General features: G+C 42.2%; 1 protein-coding gene across 1 annotated transcript in view; it reads right to left on the reverse strand.

The window, feature by feature from the left end:
- Positions 1 to 24,346, reverse strand: part of LOC142198520 (putative cation-transporting ATPase 13A4) — a 102,522-nt gene that overhangs the window by 24,838 nt on the left and 53,338 nt on the right. Inside the window, exons 19-23 of the mRNA XM_075269552.1 lie at positions 23,857 to 24,029; positions 19,974 to 20,087; positions 18,887 to 18,966; positions 13,706 to 13,748; positions 6,602 to 6,711 (exon numbers count right to left, since the gene is read on the reverse strand). Coding sequence (XP_075125653.1) covers positions 6,602 to 6,711; positions 13,706 to 13,748; positions 18,887 to 18,966; positions 19,974 to 20,087; positions 23,857 to 24,029 — 520 coding nt within the window. The remainder of the gene's footprint in view (positions 1 to 6,601; positions 6,712 to 13,705; positions 13,749 to 18,886; positions 18,967 to 19,973; positions 20,088 to 23,856; positions 24,030 to 24,346) is intronic.

Below are 24,346 nucleotides of genomic sequence, written 5' to 3' on the forward strand. Positions count from 1 at the left end.
GAATTACCAGTCAGAAACTGGCACTATATGGCAGTAGCAAGAAATGAGGGTATTTATAACCCCAATATATTCTTTGAATTCCCAGTCAGACAATGGCACTGTATACCAGTAGTAAAAATTGTGGGTGCACGTAACCCCAATATATTCTTTGAATTACCAGTCAGACACTGGCACTATATGGCAGTAGCAAGAAATGAGGGTATTTGTATTCCCAATATACTCTTTGAATTCCCAGTCAGACAATGGCACTGTATACCAGTAGTAAAAATTGTGGGTGCACGTAACCCCAATATATTCTTTGAATTCCCAGTCAGACAATGGCACTGTATACCAGTAGTAAAAATTGTGGGTGCACGTAACCCCAATATATTCTTTGAATTCCCAGTCAGAAACTGGCACTATATGGCAGTAGCAAGAAATGAGGGTATTTGTATTCCCAATATACTCTTTGAATTCCCAGTCAGACAATGGCACTGTATACCAGTAGTAAAAATTGTGGGTGCACGTAACCCCAATATATTCTTTGAATTACCAGTCAGAAACTGGCACTATATGGCAGTAGCAAGAAATGAGGGTATTTATAACCCCAATATATTCTTTGAATTCCCAGTCAGACAATGGCACTGTATACCAGTAGTAAAAATTGTGGGTGCACGTAACCCCAATATATTCTTTGAATTACCAGTCAGAAACTGGCACTATATGGCAGTAGCAAGAAATGAGGGTATTTGTATTCCCAATATACTCTTTGAATTCCCAGTCAGACAATGGCACTGTATACCAGTAGTAAAAATTGTGGGTGCACGTAACCCCAATATATTCTTTGAATTCCCAGTCAGACAATGGCACTATATGGCAGTAGCAAGAAATGAGGGTATTTATAACCCCAATATATTCTTTGAATTCCCAGTCAGACAATGGCACTGTATACCAGTAGTAAAAATTGTGGTTGCACGTAACCCCAATATATTCTTTGAATTACCAGTCAGAAACTGGCACTATATGGCAGTAGCAAGAAATGAGGGTATTTATAACCCCAATATATTCTTTGAATTCCCAGTCAGACAATGGCACTGTATACCAGTAGTAAAAATTGTGGGTGCACGTAACCCCAATATATTCTTTGAATTACCAGTCAGAAACTGGCACTATATGGCAGTAGCAAGAAATGAGGGTATTTATAACCCCAATATATTCTTTGAATTCCCAGTCAGACAATGGCACTGTATACCAGTAGTAAAAATTGTGGGTGCACGTAACCCCAATATATTCTTTGAATTCCCAGTCAGACACTGGCACTATATGGCAGTAGCAAGAAATGAGGGTATTTGTATTCCCAATATATTCTTTGAATTCCCAGTCAGACAATGGCACTGTATACCAGTAGTAAAAATTGTGGGTGTATATAGCCCCAATTCTATTGCTAGGGGACTTGCAGGGTATTTCTGGGGTGAAGGTGGGGGGGCACACCGTTGGAACGGGTATCGGGGTATATATCGGGTATACGGGAATACACTGACAGTGTATTCCATTCAGGATCCTGGGAAAGCTGGGTTGCGGCGATTGAGCCCGTCAGTGCCACGTTACACTGACAAGCTTCTCCCTGGAATTTAGCTCTTACAAGAGCTGTTGGTTGTCTTCTCCTTCCTATCCTAGCCTGTCCCTGCCTACCCAGAATCTAAGCCCTAGCTAGCTGGACGGAAACCTCCGTCCTCGGTGAATTGCAAGCTCAGAATGACGCGAAGCTGGGCGGCGCTGTTCTTTTAAATTAGAGGTCACATGTTTTCGGCAGCCAATGGGTTTTGCCTACTTTTTTCAACGTCACCGGTGTCGTAGTTCCTGTCCCACCTACCCTGCGCTGTTATTGGAGCAAAAAAGGCGCCAGGGAAGGTGGGAGGGGAATCGAGTAATGGCGCACTTTACCACGCGGTGTTCGATTCGATTCGAACATGCCGAACAGCCTAATATCCGATCGAACATGAGTTCGATAGAACACTGTTCGCTCATCTCTAATTAAGATAAGACTCTTTATTAACCAAGTACCATATGCTGGCTACATGAGGCAACTTTGAACCAGTAGGTTTACTTTGCTATTAGTTTTTACTCATGATAATCCACAATTTCTACACGTATTCACACTAGCAACAGTCATTTGAATGAAAGAGCATTGAAGCAAACCGTGTAATACGCTATTTTCCTGATATAGTAGTATCATTGTTATTGCACGTGAAAGATTTTTTGTGTAAATACATTTATAGTTTAGTGTATTTACATTTCTATATCTACCTTTTTTATATCTGCTATTTGTTATTCTATGTATTGGTAGCATGTTCCTATATAATATGATATGGTCTTCAGATAATATTTCACTTGTCTTTCAGCACTATGTAAATATGGAATAATATATGTGTACTCGTATGTTATAATTATGTAGATGGAGAATAATTGGGCTTTGTTACTAATCTTGTTTTCACAGAGAATTTATTGATTCCCAATTCTGGTCTTGGACTTTGACTAGCCGTCTGCCCCACCTGATTAACCCCTTCCCACCGATGGCATTTTTTGATTTTCGTTTTTCGTTTTTGACTCCCCTCCTTCTAAACCCCATAACTTTTTTATTTCTCCGCTCCCAGAGCCATATGAGGTCTTAATTTTTGCGGGACAATTTTTTCTTCATGATGCCACCATTAATTATTCTATATAATGTACTGGGAAGCAGGAAAAAAATTCAGAATGGGGTGGATTTGAAGAAAAAATGCATTTCTGCGACTTTCTTACGGGCTTTGGTTTTACGGCGTTCACTGTGCAGCCAAAATGACATGTCCCCTATATTCTGTGTTTCGGTACGGTTCCAGGGATACCAAATTTATATGGTTTTATTTACATTTTGACCCCTAAAAAAAATTCCAAAACGGTGTTAAAAATTTTTTTTTCTAAAACTCGCCATATTCCGACGGCCGTAACTTTTTTATACATAGGTGTACGGGGATGCATAGGGCGTTTTTTTTTGCGGGGCCAGGTGTACTTTTTAGTTCTACCATTTTCGGGAACTGTTATTGCTTTGATCACTTTTTATTCAAATTTTTATCAGAATCAAAACAGTGAAAAAACGGCAGTTTGGCACTTTCGACTATTTTTCCTGCTGCGGCGTTTACTGAACAGGAAAAATATTTTTATAGATTTGTAGAGCGGGCGATTTTGGACGTGGGGGTACCTAACATGTATATGTTTCACAGTTTTTAACTACTTTTATATTTGTTCTAGGGAAAGGGGGGTGATTTGAACTTTTAATACTTTTTATATTTTTTTATATTTTTTTTTACTTTTTTTTTTTTTTTTTTGCATTTATTAGACCCCCTAGGGGTGTTGAACCCCAGGGGGTCTGATCACTAATGCAATGCATTACAATGCTAATGCATTGCAATGCATTGCAAAAAATCATCAGAATTTGCAGACCGGCTGGGAGCCTTTAACAAGGCTCCCGGCTGTCATGGCAACGTGACGTCGGCCCTGGAGCATGCTCCAGGAGCCGGTGATCCCTGCCAAAATGGCGGCGCCCATGCGCCGCTGGGAAAATGGCGCCTCCGGCGCCTTTGACAGCAGCGCCGGAGGGGTTAATGCCTCCGATCGGTCCGGGGACCGATCGTAGGTATTAGAGCCGGTTCTCTACTGCTTAAAGCAGTAGACACCCGGCGGCTATGACGGCCGCCCGGCTCCCGGGCGGTCGCCATAGTTACAGACCCGACACGCGCCGTACTATTACGGCGCATGTCGGGAAGGGGTTAAAAACGTAGAAGGAAGAGAGCAGCCTGCTCTTGAAATGTATAGCATGTGTATATTTCTATTTTTTATTCTATTTGTATAATTTTATAATACCATAAATGGTATGTAGCCTTTTACTAATATCAGACAGAAGTACTAATTAAAGGAGCATCCTAGGAGAATTTTCATTTATTTTATGTACTTTATACCTATATATTTAAAATATATGTATTGTTATAGCTTTAATATTTATTTATTTATTGATTGATTGTTTGTCAATATTATTCTCTATTTTGTAATAGTGCCCGGCTTTTTATATGCTTGGATCATTTTACAGGGTTTTTTTTTTTTGTAGATTTGTATTGCTACTATTTCTGCTATTCCATGGATCATATGTTTTGAGTTTTTAATCCTGACCAGATTTTATTAGAGACACAGTTTTAACTATAGTTTCCCTTTATAAGGCCTTCTATTATGTGCCTGAGGAAGTGGACTGGGTTCCAAAAAGTGCATGCCATACTCTGTCTTCCTTAAAGAGGTTTCTTCTGAAGCAAGGCTCCATTCCATGCTTCTTTTCTCTGGTTCCCAGTTTGTTTGCAGTCTTCTTGGTTTCCTATTGGAATTACTAAGTGGTTGGGGGCAGCAGCTTCGCTATGCCTTTCTCTGCCCATCCCAATGTTGTACCTGTATATGTACAACCTGTTCTGGTGAGCAGTTTTCTATACTTTCATGGCATAACCCCTTTAAGTAAATATATGATGGATTATTCTGTCTTTCCCCCAGAAAGATAGGCAGATAAGCTTCAAATGCATTATTATGTTGTCATTTTAACAACATTCTTTTACTCATAGCCTAAAGCTTTCTAGAGGAAAACATGTTTATCTGCTTTTTGAAGAATCTAAAATATTTGAATATCAAATGAACCACAGGTTTCCTCAGCTTGTGTCAACTATAGTACATCACAGAGCTAGGGATGGGAACATAGAGAGAGGGTACAGAATTTCATTCTATGGGGTGTTTTCTGATTACACCATGTAACAATTTTCAAAAAAAATTTTGTTCCCAGTTGTTAAGTGTGTTTTCCTGATTGTTTGTACCTTAAATGATTAGAAAAAAGTTATTATTCCCTGTAAATTTTTCTTTTGTGGTCAGCACAATGATATTTTGAAATTGATCCATTTTTAAGGATATTCACAATATTTCAAGATTCTTAAGAAGCTTCTGGAATTGTGAGAACTATCAAGAAGTTTCTAGAACTGTCCAGAATTATCTAGAAATTTCTGGGACTGTACAGAATTGTAGGTAGCTGTATAACTACAGTTATATAGGGTCACTATAGCCCTTTCTGAGAGACGGAGAGACAGGATCTAATTGATTGGGATTGCATAGTAAGTGGGTAATCGCCATCACAGACAAAGGGGAATTGACCTAGACAGACAGGTGTGAATTCAATATCTATTAAGATTCTGATAACGACAGTATTCACACTTCACCCCACACCCATTACAGGAGGAGTTTAGGAATGTAAATGTATATATTGTGTGTTACTCTGGTACCGGGTGTTCAATCTTGCTCTGCTGAATCCTCAGTACACTCTTATACTTTAATACTGCATGGAATAAAGACAATTTTATCAAGTTTGGAGAGACATCCTTTTTCCTTACAGTACACAGCAACTTAGTCAATTTAGATGGCATCAAGAGGTTGCATACATCCAGCAGACGCATTTTGCTACGTATGTGGTCAGTTTATAAAGACAAGAGTGAAAAAGTACTCTGTGGAAGCATCTGCTAAGATGTGTGAGGCCTACAAAGCATACTTCGGCATGCCTGTTGGTGACCAAGACAAACCATGGGCTCCTCATTTCACATGTGAGCACTGCAAGAAATCTCTTGAAGGTAAGTGGATAAATGCTCTAGATAAAGGGTCGAGAGCTTTCAATTACCTCCAAGATCTATTCCCTAAGCTGTCTGAAGCAAAGATCAATGCTGGTGTCTTCGTCGGACCAGAAATCAAGAAGATCATAGAGTGCAGTGAATTTCCCAAGAAGCTGAATAGGAAGGAGAGAGCAGCTTGGAACAGTTTTGTCGCAGTGGTTTGCGGCTTCCTAGGCAATCATAAAGATGAAAACTATGTACAACTGGTTCAGACTCTGATAAAGAAGTATGCTGCAATGGGCTGCAGAATGTCACTCAAAATCCATATCCTTGATGCTCATCTCGATAAGTTCAAAGAGAACATGGGAGCTTATTCAGAGGAGCAAGGCGAGCGCTTTCACCAGGACATTATGAACTTTGAATGCCGTTACCAAGGAAAATATAACAAAAACATGATTGGCAACTATATTTGGGGATTGCTTTGTGAAACTGATTTGCAGTATAGTCGTAAATCTCGGAAAACTGCACACTTCTGAACGGTTTTTGGTAATCTGTGTAAATCTGCAATGCATATAGTGTTCTTAGTCTGACTGTATAAATGAGAAGATGCAAAATCGTCTGTTTCTTTAGTAAAAATGCATAATTTTCGTTGCCGTGGTCACAAAAGCGAAGTTTATGATGAAAGTAAGCAATTTTTAATTTGTTTTAGATATAAGCAATTGGAATATAACATTTAAAAGCTGGGAACAAAACTTGTGTTACATAATTAGTGCATTGTCATCCTTCAGCCATCTTTTCTTTTACCTACCAACCCCACAATTTGTAAACATATATTCAGCTGGAATAAAATAAGACTGTAGAATGGATACATCTGTCAAAAACATTATTATTTTATATACTTATTAGAATTTACATAATTATTAATCCTGTAAGATCATGAATTATGGTTAAAATGAACTCACTTGATAAGTTTTGGCACACATTCAATATTTGGGGTTTTTGATGTAAATGGAGAGGCTACAGACGCCTCCAATTCTGACAAAGAGATTCCAGCATGAGCCATCTTTAAGGCCTGGAAAATATTATAGTGACATTCAGCATTAAAGCAAGGAAAATATCATATTCATTTACTTATAATTTATACAATGTTTTTATAGATATGAAATTCATGCTGGATGTTAAAGGATACTAAAATTAACATTAATCGATATATGAACCTCAATTTCTTTTGTAGTAAGTGATCTCTGTATTTAATATAAAGTAAATTAACCCTAAAATCTTCTTCAGTGTTACAGATTCCAATCTAAAAAGGTTAAAATCTAAATGCCTTGGCCTTTTGAAAGGTAATGAAATTTCAAGTGAAATGTAAAGCTTTTTTGCTGCCAATAACTGTGTAATTCCTGTCCTGGAGGAAGTGAGGGGCAGCCTTAAAGGCATACAAATAGACAAGTCACTGAATACAGATCACATTCACATTCATTGTGTTCTAAGGGAATCAGGTGCAGAACTGGTAAAAAACAAATGTGGGGACTATATAGAAAAAAGTGTTGAAAAATGATGTGTAATGTTAATCTCTATTGTGGGTAAAAGTTTTGAAGAGACAATATCCTGGAGCTTCTTGAAGGGAGTTGCTCAGTCTCACTATAGATGCCCTTTCCTTAGGTTAATATTCTTGAATAGGTGGTGGTCTCACACCTAGGAACCCCACCAATGTATTGTGGATGCATATCTCAATGAGATCTCATATGTCTTTAATGATTCTCCCATATAAGGCGGAGGCCCCAGATTGCGGAAAAGCTATTTTTTGTTGCAAATTTCACTGTACTTTTTTTTTTTTTTTTTAACAAAAGAAGTGAATTTAGTGGAATGGAGAAGTATAATTGCTTCATTTATATTCCTCATTCTTTTCTGAGTCCCTTTTCACTTTGACTCAAAAAACTGCATCAAAATCTGTAACAACAAAATAAACCTGTTTTTCTCCTGTCTGACATCTCTAGATTTACATAGAGAGACAACAGAGACACATCAAAGCACTAGTGTAGCCTTTAGTGGTGTATAAATACACTTTGCATAGATGACAGAAGACTCCATTAGCCATCATTTACAGAGAATAGAGGTGGCTGGGAACATGGACTGTCACAGCTTATACAGTCCTATGAAAAAGTTTGGGCACCCCTATTAATCTTAATCATTTTTAGTTCTAAATATTTTGGTATTTGCAACAGCCATTTCAGTTTGATATATCTAATAACTGATGGACACAGTAATATTTCAGGATTGAAATGAGGTTTATTGTACTAACAGAAAATGCGCAATATGCATTAAACCAAAATTTGACCGGTGCAAAAGTATGGGCACCTCAACAGAAAAGTGACATTAATATTTAGTACATCCTCCTTTTGCAAAGATAACAGCCTCTAGTCGCTTCCTGTAGCTTTTAATCAGTTTCTGGATCCTGGATAAAGGTATTTTGGACAAACAATTCAAGTTCAGTTAAGTTAGATGGTCGCCGAGCATGGACAGCCCGCTTCAAATCATCCCACAGATGTTCAATGATATTCAGGTCTGGGGACTGGGATGGCCATTCCAGAACATTGTAATTGTTCCTCTGCATGAATGCCTGAGGATTTGGAGCGGTGTTTTGGATCATTGTCTTGCTGAAATATCCATCCCCGGCGTAACTTCAACTTCGTCACTGATTCTTGAACATTATTCTCAAGAATCTGCTGATACTGAGTGGAATCCATGCGACCCTCAACTTTAACAAGATTCCCGATGCCGGCATTGGCCACACAGCCCCAAAGCATGATGGAACCTCCACCAAATTTTACAGTGGGTAGCATGTGTTTTTCTTGGAATGCTGTTTCTTTTTGGACGCCATGCATAATGCCTTTTTTTATAACCAAACAACTCAATTTTTGTTTCCAAAATGAAGCTGCCTTGTCCAAATGTGCTTCTGCATACCTCAGGCAACTCTATTTGTGGCGTACGTGCAGAAACGGCTTCTTTCTCATCACTCTCCCATACAGCTTCTATTTGTGCAAAGTGCGCTGTATAGTTGACCGATGCACAGTGACACCATCTGCAGCAAGATGATGCTGCAGCTCTTTGGAGGTGGTCTGTGGATTGTCCTTGACTGTTCTCACCATTCTTCTTCTCTGCCTTTCTGATATTTTTCTTGGCCTGCCACTTCTGGGCTTAACAAGAACTGTCCCTGTGGTCTTCCATTTCCTTACTATGTTCCTCACAGTGGAAACTGACAGGTTAAATCTCTGAGACAACGTTTTGTATCCCTCCCCTGAACAACTATGTTGAACAATCTTTGTTTTCAGATCATTTGAGAGCGGGCTGTCCATGTTCGGCGACCATCAAACTTAACTGAACTTGAATTGTTTTGTAGAAAGAAATGGTCCAAAATACCTTCATCCAGGATCCAGGAACTGATTAAAAGCTACAGGAAGCGACTAGAGGCTGTTATCTTTGCAAAAGGAGGATGTACTAAATATTAATGTCACTTTTCTGTTGAGGTGCCCATATTTTTGCACCGGTCAAATTTTGGTTTAATGCATATTGCGCATTTTCTGTTAGTACAATAAACCTCATTTCAATCCTGAAATATTACTGTGTCCATCAGTTATTAGATATATCAAACTGAAATGGCTGTTGCAAACACCAAAATATTTAGAACTAAAAATGATTAAGATTAATAGGGGTGCCCAAACTTTTTCATAGGACTGTAGATAGCAGATGTGGTTTGAAACTTAGGGACTGAGCTATAAGCGCTGTGGAGGCATACTCATGAGTATCTGACATAAGGAGCAAGACAGTGTATTGGGTAAAACACTTCATTGTCTAAAGCATGTGATACTGTACTGCTTAGAAGGTGGTGCATGACATGATAATAGTAGAACTAGATGGAAATGATTATAACTAGAGATGAGCGAACAGTGTTCTATCGAACACATGTTCGATCGGATATCAGGGTGTTCGCCATGTTCGAATCGAATCGAACACCGCGTGGTAAAGTGCGCCAAAATTCGATTCCCCTCCCACCTTCCCTGGCGCCTTTTTTGCACCAATAACAGCGCAGGGGAGGTGGGACAGGAACTACGACACTGGGGGCATTGAAAAAAATTGGAAAAAGTCATTGGCTGCCGAAATCAGGTGACCTCCATTTTAGACGAATAGTGGATTTCAAATCCGGGTCATATGAGAATGTGAACTTTGTGACTATGAGACAGGGATAGCTGTACAGGCAGGGATAGCTAGGGATAACCTTTATTTAGGGGGGAATGTTATTAAAAATAACTTTTTGGGGCTCTATCGGGTGTGTAATTGTGATTTTTGTGAGATAAACTTTTTCCCATAGGGATGCATTGGCCAGCGCTGATTGGCCGAATTCCGTACTCTGGCCAATCAGTGCTGGCCAATGCATTCTATTAGCTTGATGAAGCAGAGTGTGCACAAGGGTTCAAGCGCACCCTCGGCTCTGATGTAGCAGAGCTGAGGCTGCACAAGGGTTCAAGCGCACCCTCGGCTCTGATGTAGGAGAGCCGAGGGTGCACTTGAACCCTTGTGCACCCTCGGCTCTGCTACATCAGAGCCGAGGGTGCGCTTGAACCCTTGTGCACACTCTGCTTCATCAAGCTAATAGAATGCATTGGCCAGCGCTGATTGGCCAATGCATTCTATTAGCCCGATGAAGTAGAGCTGAATGTGTGTGCTAAGCACACACATTCAGCTCTACTTCATCGGGCTAATAGAATGCATTGGCCAGCGCTGATTGGCCAGGGTACGGAATTCGGCCAATCAGCGCTGGCTCTGCTGGAGGAGGCGGAGTCTAAGATCGCTCCACACCAGTCTCCATTCAGGTCCGACCTTAGACTCCGCCTCCTCCAGCAGAGCCAGCGCTGATTGGCCGAATTCCGTACTCTGGCCAATCAGCACTGGCTAATGCATTGTATTGGCGTGATGAAGCAGTGCTGAATGTGTGTGCTTAGCACACACATTCAGCTCTACTTCATCGGGCTAATAGAATGCATTGGCCAGCGCTGATTGGCCAGAGTACGGAATTCGGCCAATCAGCGCTGGCTCTGCTGGAGGAGGCGGAGTCTAAGATCGCTCCACACCAGTCTCCATTCAGGTCCGACCTTAGACTCCGCCTCCTCCAGCAGAGCCAGCGCTGATTGGCCGAATTCCGTACTCTGGCCAATCAGCACTGGCTAATGCATTGTATTGGCGTGATGAAGCAGTGCTGAATGTGTGTGCTTAGCACACACATTCAGCTCTACTTCATCGGGCTAATAGAATGCATTGGCCAGCGCTGATTGGCCAGAGTACGGAATTCGGCCAATCAGCGCTGGCTCTGCTGGAGGAGGCGGAGTCTAAGATCACTCCACACCAGTCTCCATTCAGGTCCGACCTTAGACTCCGCCTCCTCCAGCAGAGCCAGCGCTGATTGGCCAAATTCCGTACTCTGGCCAATCAGCACTGGCTAATGCATTGTATTGGCGTGATGAAGCAGTGCTGAATGTGTGTGCTTAGCACACACATTCAGCTCTACTTCATCGGGCTAATAGAATGCATTGGCCAGCGCTGATTGGCCAGAGTACGGAATTCGGCCAATCAGCGCTGGCTCTGCTGGAGGAGGCGGAGTCTAAGATCGCTCCACACCAGTCTCCATTCAGGTCCGACCTTAGACTCCGCCTCCTCCAGCAGAGCCAGCGCTGATTGGCCGAATTCCGTACTCTGGCCAATCAGCACTGGCTAATGCATTGTATTGGCGTGATGAAGCAGTGCTGAATGTGTGTGCTTAACACACACATTCAGCTCTACTTCATCGGGCTAATAGAATGCATTGGCCAATCAGCGCTGGCCAATGCATTCTATTAGCGTGAACTGAGTTTGCACAGGGGTTCTAGTGCACCCTCGGCTCTGCTACATCAGATTGCTACATCTGATGTAGCAGTGCCGAGTGTGCATCAGATGTGTAGTTGAGCAAAACTGACTCAGCACTGCTAAGTCTCTGCATTCGCATAGGAATGCATTGGCCAGCCTTCGGCCAATCAGCGCTGGCTCTGCCGGAGGAGGCGGAGTCTAAGGTCGGACCTGAATGGAGACTGGTGTGGAGCGATCTTAGACTCCGCCTCCTCCAGCAGAGCCAGCGCTGATTGGTCGAGTTCCGTACTCTGGCCAATCAGCACTGGCCAATGCATTTCTATGGGGAAAAGTTAGCTTGCGAAAATCGCAAACTGACAGGGATTTCCATGAAATAAAGTGACTTTTATGCCCCCAGACATGCTTCCCCTGCTGTCCCAGTGTCATTCCAGGGTGTTGGTATCATTTCCTGGGGTGTCATAGTGGACTTGGTGACCCTCCAGACACGAATTTGGGTTTCCCCCTTAACGAGTTTATGTTCCCCATAGACTATAATGGGGTTCGAAACCCATTCGAACACTCGAACAGTGAGCGGCTCGAACATTTTAGTGTTCGCTCATCTCTAATTATAACTGGTTCAATGATAGAAACAGGGTGTCTTTTAACATTACATACTTAGATAGGATTCACTATTATTAGTGGGACACCATAGGGGTCAGTACTCACATATGTATATAAAGATCTTGTACAGTTATTGCACAATAAAATATTAACCCCTTAAGGACCAGGCCATTTTTTGGTTTCGCATTTTCGTTTTTCCCTCCTCACATTTCAAGAGCCATAACTTTTTCATTTTTCAGTTCACAGAGTCACATGATAGCTTATTGTTTGCGGGACAAATTGTACTTTGTAATGGCACCATTCAATATGCTGTGCAATGTACTGGGAAGCTGGAAAAAAATTCAGAATGAGGTGCAATTGGAGAAAAAATGCATTTGCGCCATTTTCGTATGGGTTTAATTTTTACAGCGTTCACTGTTTGGTACAAATGACATGTTACCTGTGTTCTACGTGTCAGTTCGAACGCGGTGATACCAAATTTATATAGTATTTGAAATGTTTTGATACTTTTAAAAAAATGATAAACTTTGCAAAATAGAAAAAAAATTTTGTGTCATCATGTTCTAACACCTGTAACTTTTTCATATTTCCATGTATGGAGCTGGTTGTGGTGTCTTTTTATGCGGGACAAGATGACGTTTCTATTGATACCATTTGATGAAAGATCTGATGGTTTGATCACTTTTTATTCAATTTTTTAATATGTTTATGTTTAATGTTCTTTAATTACTTTTATAGCTAATCTAGGGAAAGGGGGGTGATTTGAACTTTTATATTTTTTTTATTTTTTTAATACTTTTAAAAACTTTTTTTTTTCTTCTGTTACATTTATGATCAGACCCCTTAGGTACCTTGAAACCTAGGGAGTCTGATCGCTCATACTATTCACTGCAATACTACAGTACTGCAGTGAATAGCAGAATCCCAGCACTTCTATTAGACGATGCCTCTGGCATCGTCTAATATATCTCGGGCAGAGACAAGCCTGGAAGCCTTCAATAGGCTTCCGGCTGTCATAGCAACCGATCACCGCCCTCATGTGACGTTCAGGAGGGCGGCGATCGGGGAAACATGGCGGCGCCCATGCCGCCTGCGCTGTTTACACGCTGCGGTCGCGTTTGACCGCAGTGTGTAAAGGGTTAACAGCAGCGATCGGCTCGGGCACCGACCGCTGCTGTTATTGGCAGGTCCTGGCTGTATTATACAGCCGGCATCTGCCGTGTATGGAGCGAGCTCAGCGTGTGAGCTCGCTCTATACATCCCCATGCGACCCATGACGTACAGTTACGTCAAGGGTCGCTAAGGGGTTAATATTGGTTGGGGACACAAGATTTATGATCATTTGCGGCTGTTTACTGACATAAATCATGCCTAAAATCTATGACAGTCATGATTTGGCGAAGATTTCATTGCAGCGGTGTGCACCTCCTCATAAATCAGGCATCGTCTGTCATCCCATAAGATCTGAATATTTAACCTATGCATAATGATCTTTAGAAAACTGTTTAGATTCATAAAGGAATGAAAATAATAAATGAAAACATATGTGACAAACCATCAAACCTTACCCCACAGTCATTTGCTCCATCACCGCACATTCCTGCATAGTAACTAAGGAAAGTACATAGAAAATTATGTTATTATTAATATTCGTGCAATGTACTATACTTTCTCATACATTCTACACATTTGCTATCAATCATTTGCTGAGTCTCATTCCTCTGATAAAGCCTGGGGTTCTGTCAAGTTAAGAAAACTGACCAAATACTTAAAACTGCAAATATAAGAAAATACCAACATGCAGTGAAGAGGTTTATTTGTATTTATAGGTCATGTGATTCTATACTAGTCTGTATATATGTCACATTTTCTCACCATGCCAAACCACAAATTATATTTTTTGACAAGCTTTCCAAAAATGAAAGTCTTGCTGATTCTTAATACTTTATGTATTGAAACACAAATTGCTTAACCCCTTCCCGACATGCGCCGTAATAGTACGGCGCGTGTCGGGTCTGTAACTATGGCGACCGCCCGGGAGCCGGGCGGCCGCCATAGCCGCCGGGTGTCTACTGCTTTAAGCAGTAGACAACCGGCTCTAATGCAGGCATTAACCCCTCCGGCGCTGCTGTCAAAGGCAGCGATTTTGGCAGGGATCGCCGGCTCCTGGAGCATGCTCCAGGGCCGACCCCCCGTTGCCATGACAGCCGGGAGCCTTGTTAAAGGCTCCCAGCCGGTCTGCAAATTCTCTCTTTTGCAGGCTGGTGTATACAGCCTGCAAAAGAGATGATGATTTTTTGCAATGCATTGCAATGCATTAGCATTGTAATGCATTGCATTAGTGATCAGACCCCCTGGGGTTCAACACCCCTAGGGGGTCTAATAAATGCAAAAAAAAAAAAAAAAAAAAAAAAGTAAAAAAAAATATAAAAAAATATAAAAAGTATTAAAAGTTCAAATCACCCCCCTTTCCCTAGAACACATATAAAAGTAGTTAAAAACTGTGAAACATATACATGTTAGGTATCCCCGCGTCCGAAATCGCCCGCTCTACAAATCTATAAAAATATTTTTCCTGTTCGGTAAACGCCGTAGCAGGAAAAATAGTCAAAAGTGCCAAACCGCCGTTTTTTCACTGTTTTAATTCTGATAAAAATTTGAATAAAAAGTGATCAAAGCAATAACATTTCCCGAAAATGGTAGAACTAAAAAGTACACCCGGCCCCGCAAAAAAAGACGCCCTATGCATCCCCGTACACTTATGTATAAAAAAGTTACGGCCGTCGGAATATGGCGACTTTTAGAAAAAAAAAAATTTTAACACCGTTTTGGAATTTTTTTTAGGGGTCAAAATGTAATTAAAACCATATAAATTTGGTATCCCTGGAACCGTACCGAAACACAGAATACAGGGGACATGTCATTTTGGCTGCACAGTGAACGCCGTAAAACCAAAGCCCGTAAGAAAGTCGCAGAAATGCATTTTTTCTTCAAATCCACCCCATTCTGATTTTTTTTCCTGCTTCCCAGTACATTATATAGAATAATTAATGGTGGCAACATGAAGAATAAATTGTCCCGCAAAAATTAAGACCTCATATGACTCTGGGAGCGGAGAAATAAAAAAGTTATGGGGTTTAGAAGGAGGGGAGTCAAAAACGAAAAACGAAAATCAAAAAATGCCATCGGCGGGAAGGGGTTAAAGATTGGTGGGGGTCCAACAATGTTTACATTCAGGTCATGTTATTTTTAGTGCTCATGTAATGTAAATAGAGCCTTGCTTTATAGAAATGAGTAGAATGAGACTGTAACAGTGCACAAAACATGAAACAAACAGTGCGTGTAACATCTCTGCCTGTTCGGGCCCCTGCGCCACCCTCTGCTCGTGTGCTGCGGCGCAGGAGGCGCGTGCAGTTTGATAATCTGCTTAAAGTTTTTAGTTGCATTGTGTGAACATGGCTCTAGTCCTTAATTGGATTTGCACCACACCCGTCTTCTGCCAAGGTTGCCTCTGTCCATTAAGTGGTTAATCTGGCCTTGCCCTTTGATTGACAGCCTGCCTTCCTGTGAACTCCATGGGCGGGTTCTTCCTCCCTATTTAGCCTTGGTTCCCACTCACACCAGTGCTTGTTATTGCCATGCGTATACTTGCTCTTTACTGTCTGTTCTGATTACTCTATATTACTTGACCTTTGGCTTTCCTCACTGACTTCTCTCTTGACTCCGATTTGGCACTGCATCGCTCTCCTGTTACCGAACCCTTGGCTAAGTTGACTTCCCATTGTTGTTGTTTCGTCTTGTCTGCGTTTTGTGTGTCACATACTCAGGGAGGGACTGTCCTCATGGTTGTCGCCTATTACCTAGGATAGGGCCTAGCAATAGGAAGGGAGAGCGGGGGGCTTCAGCTTAGGGCTCACTGTCTCTTGTGCCCCTCCCAGGGTTTAACAGTTCTGGGAATTGCTGTCTTAGCAATTCCCTTACATAATAACAAGCCAAAAACCTACATCCATTGCTTCCCTAAAGACAGCATGGATCCTATTCAGTGCTTTGTAGCCAAGTTGGAGGGACTGACAGGCCTGGTAGCTGAGCTAGCTAAACAGGTTCAGACCCTAACTGAGGCTGCTGCATCATCCCCAGCTGTTTTGGCACCTTATAAGGTCAAGATGTTACTCCCGGATCGTTTCTCAGGGGACCGTGAAAAATTTGAGACGTTCAGGGAGTCTTGTCGCTTGTATTTTCGGATTAATCCACATGCAACTCAGGCCCAAATGGTGGGAGTGGTTATATCTCTGCTACAGGGGGACCCACAAGCTTGGGCCCTTAAACTCCCTGCTGAGGCTGAGGAGTGGGTTGATGTGGAAAAATTTTTTAAGTCCCTGGGCTCTATCTATGCTGAGCCAGACCACATTGCGCTGTGCGGAATCTCAACTCCTCACCATGCGGCAGGGAAAACGCTCTGCAGAGGAGTATTGCTCTGAGTTCCGTAAGTACAGTGTAACGGCAGGTTGGTGTGAGTCAGCGCTAAAAGCTCACTTTAAAAAAGGGCTATGTGATCGTGTTAAGGAGCTCTGGGTTGGTCACCCAGATCCCCCGACTCTTGAGAAGGCCATGACTTTGGCGGTCCGTATTGACCGTAAGATCCGAGAAAATTTAAAAGAGAGAGTAGGGCCTGTTGCCTCCAAGTTTTCTGTCTCTTCCTCTCTCTCCTCTGAAAAACCTACCTTTCCTCCCATCACTTCTGGTGAGGAACCCATGCAACTGGGAGCTGTGGACGCCAAGACACGACGAGAACATCGTCTCAGGAATAACCTGTGCCTGTACTGTGGTTCCTCTGGTCATGTCATCCGAGACTGCTTGATCAGACCCTTGTCACCTGCGAAAAAACTTCAGTGCCTGAGTGGTAATCAGAAGAACCACTCAGGCAACCAGGTATTTGGGGGGAATAACAATAAGATGTTATCTGTGTCTTTGTCCTCTGGGGACAGATCTGTTTCTGGCAAGGCCCTAGTTGACTCTGGGTCTGCAGCAAATTTTGTTAAATATTCAGTTGTTGAATCTTTGGGCATTGAGCTTTTGCCACTGGACTCGCCTATGTCTGTTACTGGAGCGGATTCTACTCCACTGGCCAGGGGTAAAGTCAGTTTTAAAACCCCCTTGATCTATTTGCAAGTGGGTTCTACACATTCAGAGGTCATAAGCCTTTTTGTTGTGGAGAATCTCTCTGCTGATGTTATTTTGGGGTTCCCCTGGCTGAAGCTCCATAACCCTATTTTGGATTGGGGTAAAAAGGAATTGGTAAAGTGGGGAGATCAGTGCTCATCCCACTGTATTGCTTTACATTCTGTAGATTGTGTCACTGAGGAGAAGGTCTCAGCTACTAAAAGTTGGGAGAGTCCCTCCGGTATTAAAACCTGGTGGTATCAGAAACGCTGGATGAATAAAAAATGTTTGCCTGGTTCTCAAGTGTCTGTGGTTCAAGCAGAACCAAAATACAAGGCAGGGAAAACTCATAATCCCTCTAGAACTGGTTTGTCTGGTGAGGGTCCGGTGGCCCCTCATAAAAGGGGGGGGTACTGTAACATCTCTGCCTGTTTGGGCCCCTGCACCACCCTCTGCTCGTGTGCTGCGGCGCAGGAGGCGCGTGCAGTTTGATAATCTGCTTAAAGTTTTTAGTTGCACTGTGTGAACATGGCTCTAGTCCTTAATTGGATTTGCACCACACCCGTCTTCTGCCAAGGTTGCCTCTGTCCATTAAGTGGTTAATCTGGCCTTGCCCTTTGATTGACAGCCTGCCTTCCTGTGAACTCCATGGGCGGGTTCTTCCTCCCTATTTAGCCTTGGTTCCCATTCACACCAGTGCTTGTTATTGCCGTGCGTATACTTGCTCTTTATTGTCTGTTCTGATTACTCTATATTACTTGACCTTTGGCTTTCCTCACTGACTTCTCTCTTGACTCCGATTTGGCACTGCATCGCTCTCCTGTTAACGAACCCTTGGCTAAGTTGACTTCCCATTGTTGTTGTTTCGTCTTGTCTGCGTTTTGTGTGTCACATACTCAGGGAGGGACTGTCCTCGTGGTTGTCGCCTATTACCTAGGAGAGGGCCTGGCAATAGGAAGGGAGAGCGGGGGGCTTCAGCTTAGGGCTCACTGTCTCTTGTGCCCCTCCCAGGGTTTAACAGTTCTGGGAATTGCTGTCTTAGCAATTCCCTTACAGTGCGCAAAGTAAACAGTAATGGGGAGAGGGCGCTTACGCTAGGTTCACACCAGCGCCTGAACTGCATGCAGAAGACTGAAACCTGTCATGCCGAGTCCGGCCGTGAGCACCAGTGAGCATTTTATGCGCTCCGCGGCGAAACCGTTTTTTTAAACCGGACACAGAGTACTGCATGTCCGACTTTGTGTCTGGTTTAAAAAACCCGGTTTCGCATAAAACGCTCACCGCCGCTCACGGCCAGACACTTTTCAAGCCCATTCTAATGAATGGGCTTGAAACATGCCAGCAGGTTTCCGTCTCCTGCCCCTGTTTTGTGTAGGAAACATAAACCTGCAGAACTGAGTAAGGGCACAGATATGAACGAGCCCTGACATAAATGCTGCCGCACTTTCTATCAGCTGATCAGTGGGTGTCCTGAGTGTCTGACCCCTCTGATCCTTTTATTGATGATTTCAGGATAGACAAATCGATAAAAAAGAACTGTACAACCCCTTTAAACATGTAGCCACATTACCGTTACTGAGAATACTTACTCTATTTTCTGAAATTCTTCAATAAGACTGGATTTTTGTCCTGGACTCATTCTAGCAAAAATTGTTGCATTAAGTAGGATCTGTAAGGAAACATTATCAAGATATGTTACCTATAAACCCGGAAAGCTGTTTAGGTTTTGGAAATCGTAGCATGTCAATTATACCTATGGAAATGCCGACAGTTTCTCTATAGGTATAATTAAAGAAGACTATCTGTGAAAGGCACTGCAGGAAAAACAGCAATTTTCCACTTTAGTTTTTCCTGCAGTGCTTTTTTCACTTTGGCCCACTAAGTGGGGCCTTAGCGACTCAGCTGCAGAGAGTCTCCTGGTCAAGGAAGCTTAAGAAGTTGCTCCAGCAGCAACACTTTGGCAGAGCTTGGCTGGAGAGTGAAAGAGAGACGTCATATTTTTGGAGCTGTGTCCTGAATGAGTCTACTGGCTTCTGATTTCTGTGATTCTAGGTGAGGTAACCTATTCTATGTTTAGTTAGAGCCTAGCCGGGCAGGTATTTATTTTTGTATTGTTTCCTTTTGTTGCTGCACTACCTTTTTGAGTGAAAATAAACTCTACCTTTGTTTTTGGACTAAAGAATCTGGACTTTTGTGTCTATGCCACAGTCGCTGCCGGAACATCCCCAAAGTGTGGACAGGAGGGGGGTGGAATGACAGGTCCCACTACCAACCTACCTGTCATTCCTAAAAATCCAGCCCAATACTGAGCATTTACCAAAATGCTCAGCAGATGAAAGTTGTCTGCTGAGAACTAACATTCCTGGAGTTTTCTCATCTCACCCACCCTAGTAGTCTGGGTGAGATGTACACCCCCTCCATTACCTGAACAGCCATCCCATCGGCTTACAATATATATATATATATATATATATATATATATATATATATATATATATATATATATATATATTGCCAAAAACTGCCATAAAGTCATTGAGATATGGGTCAATTACATTTGGATTCTTACAGTCCAAGTTAGTAAATATTGGTTACCTCTACTGATAACAAGTATAAGTTAAGATATCAAGGGTATGCAAGTGATACGAGGTCATATACTAATATTATTATACTCACTTTGGGAAGTAATTCATAGAAATGATTTACAATAACTTGATATGATTTTCCAGTCATAGCAAAATGAACTTTTTTGGCTTTGTTATCTGGATCACAGATGTCAATGCATGAGTCCTGTGCATTAAGAATAAAAACAAATATTAACACTACCACAATATAGAATGTCACACGATTTGCCATGAAATAGGAAAGAGTTTTAGTTATATTTGTGGATTAGTTACAGTAAACATGATTTGGCTTGGTATACCCAAATCTTTTGAGGGTCAGGCCCTACGTTACAGAAACAAAGCTTTTATGGTATCAGATTTTGCTGAAGTTTTTGAGCCAAAGGGAGGAGTGGATTGAGCAGAAGGTAGAAGTATAAAAACTTGTGGAGTTTCCAGGGGTGGTCCTGTGGGGGGAGGGGGGTGCTTCGGTTGTGAATGGTTTAGTGTGCACTATTTTTCGATGTTTTGGTATAATTCCTTTTTCACAAGGAATTCTTATATGATCTTAATTTAGAATGTGGGTATTGCCTGGGCTTGTATTGTCCATTTCTTGTTACTTTTTCTTGTGTTTTTCCCATTTTTATTTTTTTTTTTTAATCCTTCTTTTCATGTAGCCATTAGGACTTTAGCCGGACTAGGGTTGAGATGATCTTGAGATTTCAGGATTGTTTTTAAAATCCGATTTTAAATCATTTTCCATTCGAACTCGATCCCGATTCCAATGCAAGTCAATGGGATTTTAATAATCGAAGATCGGATTCTAAAAACGATCCTATTCAGTACACAGCATGGAGTCTAAAAATTGAACGCTTTAATTGTTAGACTCCACGTTGTGTAGTGATTAAAAAAAATTCCCTGGCTACATAGTCCCCCCTGCTGTCCACTTACCTGCACAGAAGTGCTGCCGCTGGTCTGGTCCCCGCTGTTCTTGCTCCTCTTCTCGCCTCACTGCCCTCGCCTCCAAGGTTAGTGTTACAGACCTAAGAAGAAGGCAGGGCTTGTGGCTTAGGAGAGCGTGGGTGGGTACAGGGTGGGATGATGTGAGTGCTCCCCTCCCAGTACCCGCCCACACTCTCCTAAGCCACCAGCCCAGCCTTCTTTCTAGGTCTGTAACACTAACCTGGGAGGCGGAGGCAGCAAGGCGAGAAGAGGAGTGAGAACAGCGGGGACCGGACCAGAGGCAGCGCTTCTGTGCAGGTAAGTATAATGCCCGATTCACACATGCTGATGTGTTCCGTCCATAAGGGTCTGCATGAGGACCCCTACGGATGGAACACAAGTGCAACTGCAAGCACTGTGCAGTTCAAGCACTTCAGACCCTATTATAGTTTATAGGGCCCGTGCGCTTGAACTGCACAGCGCTTGTAGCTGTGCTTGTGTTCCGTCCGTAGGGATCCTCATGCGGACCCTTACTGGCGGAACACATCAGCATATGTGAACCAAGCCTTAGCTACTAGAGATGTTAGCTTTTCTCCCATTAGAATGAATGGATGCAGCCGGCGCAGGAGGTTAAGCGGCTGGACGCCGGCATAGGCTGTGTGCTGGCTGCATCCATTCATTCCTAAGGGACCTAGCTAACATTTTTAGCTTTTCCCACAATGCTTGTCCAGTAGCAAAGCATTGTGGAAATAACCTCCGACCTCGATCCCGCCTAAAAAGATCGGGATCAGAATTTGATCTTTTCCAATCTCGATCGCTCAACCCTAGCCCAGACCTATTCTTTATGGACAGTTGACACCAGTCTCTCCTGGGGTCTGGCTTTTGTATCAATTTCCAATCTGTACTGCATTGGCCGGACCCTGTCTATTTGGGGCCCTGTGAGGCCTCCTATTTTTGATGTCTTATGTACTTTCTTTGATCCTTTAATAAAGTTTTGTTGATTAAAAAGAAAAAAGAAGTATAAGAACTTCCTATATATTTCCCATTCATTTTATAGTCACTCCTGACTTTGACTCAAAACACCGCAGCAAAATCTGCAACTGAAGAAAGCTGCATTTGGCCTAAGAGGATTGATATAAATTATATAATGATGTAAAGGGATTGTTGTGACAAATAGGGATTAAAGTGAACAAATGGAGAATTAGTGTCCTTTGGTGAGTAAAACTTTTAATACAATAAGAGTGTACAGTCTCAATAAGACTCAGGAGTTTTAGCAGCAGATAAACTTACTTGGTTAAAAATTGGTTACCTGTGGAAAACCCGCAGGCTCCATAGACTATAATGGGATTCACTGAGTATCTGCCTGGTTTCAGTATCAAATCGGTAGAGAGAAAAGTCCTGCATGCCAGACTTTTCTCTCCCCCTATTTACGCTGAATGGGGATACTGTATGTCCATTTGGTCTGTATGTACATCAGCTGAAGTTCATCATCAGTTCCTTTAACCCCTTCCCGACATGCGCCGTAATAGTACGGCGCGTGTCGGGTCTGTAACTATGGCGACCGCCCGGGAGCCGGGCGGCCGCCATAGCCGCCGGGTGTCTAGTGCTTCAAGCAGTAGACAAATGGCTCTAATGCCTCCGATCGGTCCCCGGACCGATCAGAGGCATTAACCCCTCTGGCGCTGCTGTCAAAGCCGCCGGAGGCGCCATTTTCCCAAGGGGCGCATGGGCGCCGCCATTTTGGCAGGGATCGCCGGCTCCTGGAGCATGATCCAGGGCCGACCCCCCATTGCCATGACAGCCGGGAGCCTTGTTAAAGGCTCCCAGCCGGTCTGCAAATTCTCTCTTTTGCAGGCTGGTGTATACAGCCTGCAAAAGAGATGATGCTTTTTTGCAATGCATTGCAATGCATTAGCATTGTAATGCATTGAATTAGTGATCAGACCCCCTGGGGTTCAACACCCCTAGGGGGTCTAATAAATGCAAAAAAAAAATTAAAAAAAAAGTAAAAAAAAATATAAAAAAATATAAAAAGTATTAAAAGTTCAAATCACCCCCCTTTCCCTAGAACAGATATAAAAGTAGTTAAAAACTGTGAAACATATACATGTTAGGTATCCCCGCGTCCGAAATCGCCCGCTCTACAAATCTATACAAATATTTTTCCTGTTCGGTAAACGCCGTAGCAGGAAAAATAGTCAAAAGTGCCAAACTGCCGTTTTTTCACTGTTTTAATTCTGATAAAAATTTGAATAAAAAGTGATCAAAGCAATAACATTTCCCGAAAATGGTAGAACTAAAAAGTACACCCGGCCCCGCAAAAAAAGACGCCCTATGCATCCCCGTACACCTATGTATAAAAAAGTTACGGCCGTCGGAATATGGCGACTTTTAGAAAAAAAAATTTTTAACACCGTTTTGGAATTTTTTTTAGGGGTCAAAATGTAAATAAAACCATATAAATTTGGTATCCCTGGAACCGTACCGAAACACAGAATATAGGGGACATGTCATTTTGGCTGCACAGTGAACGCCGTAAAACCAAAGCCCGTAAGAAAGTCGCAGAAATGCATTTTTTCTTCAAATCCACCCCATTCTGAATTTTTTTCCTGCTTCCCAGTACATTATATAGAATAATTAATGGTGGCATCATGAAGAAAAAATTGTCCCGCAAAAATTAAGACCTCATATGACTCTGGGAGCGGAGAAATAAAAAAGTTATGGGGTTTAGAAGGAGGGGAGTCAAAAACGAAAAACGAAAATCAAAAAATGCCATCGGCGGGAAGGGGTTAATAAATTGGGGTCCAAAGTCTTTGATGGTATTACATGTAGTTGAAGAGGATTATTTAACCACTACCAAGTCTAATGTATCCTTTAATAGATGCCACTCCACTGGTTTTGATGTAGTTGAATTTTTTCTCTAACACTCACTGTGTCAGTACATTAAGATTCCATAGAAGAGTCTTTACTTGTTGCTTCTTTTCTATGATTGTTAAATGTAAACTACTTCAATATACCTTTGGTACCTTTGGTACATGGCCATTTTCTTGGTTTTCTTCAGTACTTCTCCAAGTAATTGATGCAGGAGAACAACCATCTGGATCACTGGTTTCTATGACAATCAAGTTACTGCCTGGAGGAATCATCCCAGAAGTTTTTCCAACTGTGCAAGCAGTCTGAAGATTGTCACCTAAGGAAAACATTACAGTAAGTAAAAGGTTGGTTCTCCCATAGCACTACAAGCCTGTCTCTGTTGAGGGGTACTGGTTCGCCTTGCAGAGATCCAGCTACTGGGGGAGACCTTACAGGCAATGCTTCCAGGGAAAAAAAAACTGAAAATATCTACAATAGAAGAAAAACTATATTTTGCTAATCTTGTAAGTCCAACTGATTCTTTGACGCACTACTACGGGTTGTAGATAAACCAGACACTTATCTGTAAATATTGGGGCAGTTTCAGAGTTCTTGCACATAACCAGTACAGAGCTTGTGTCATAGTTGTGTCAA

The sequence above is a fragment of the Leptodactylus fuscus genome, chromosome 3, assembly GCF_031893055.1.
Source record: "Leptodactylus fuscus isolate aLepFus1 chromosome 3, aLepFus1.hap2, whole genome shotgun sequence".
Classification (NCBI taxonomy): Eukaryota; Metazoa; Chordata; class Amphibia; order Anura; family Leptodactylidae; genus Leptodactylus; species Leptodactylus fuscus.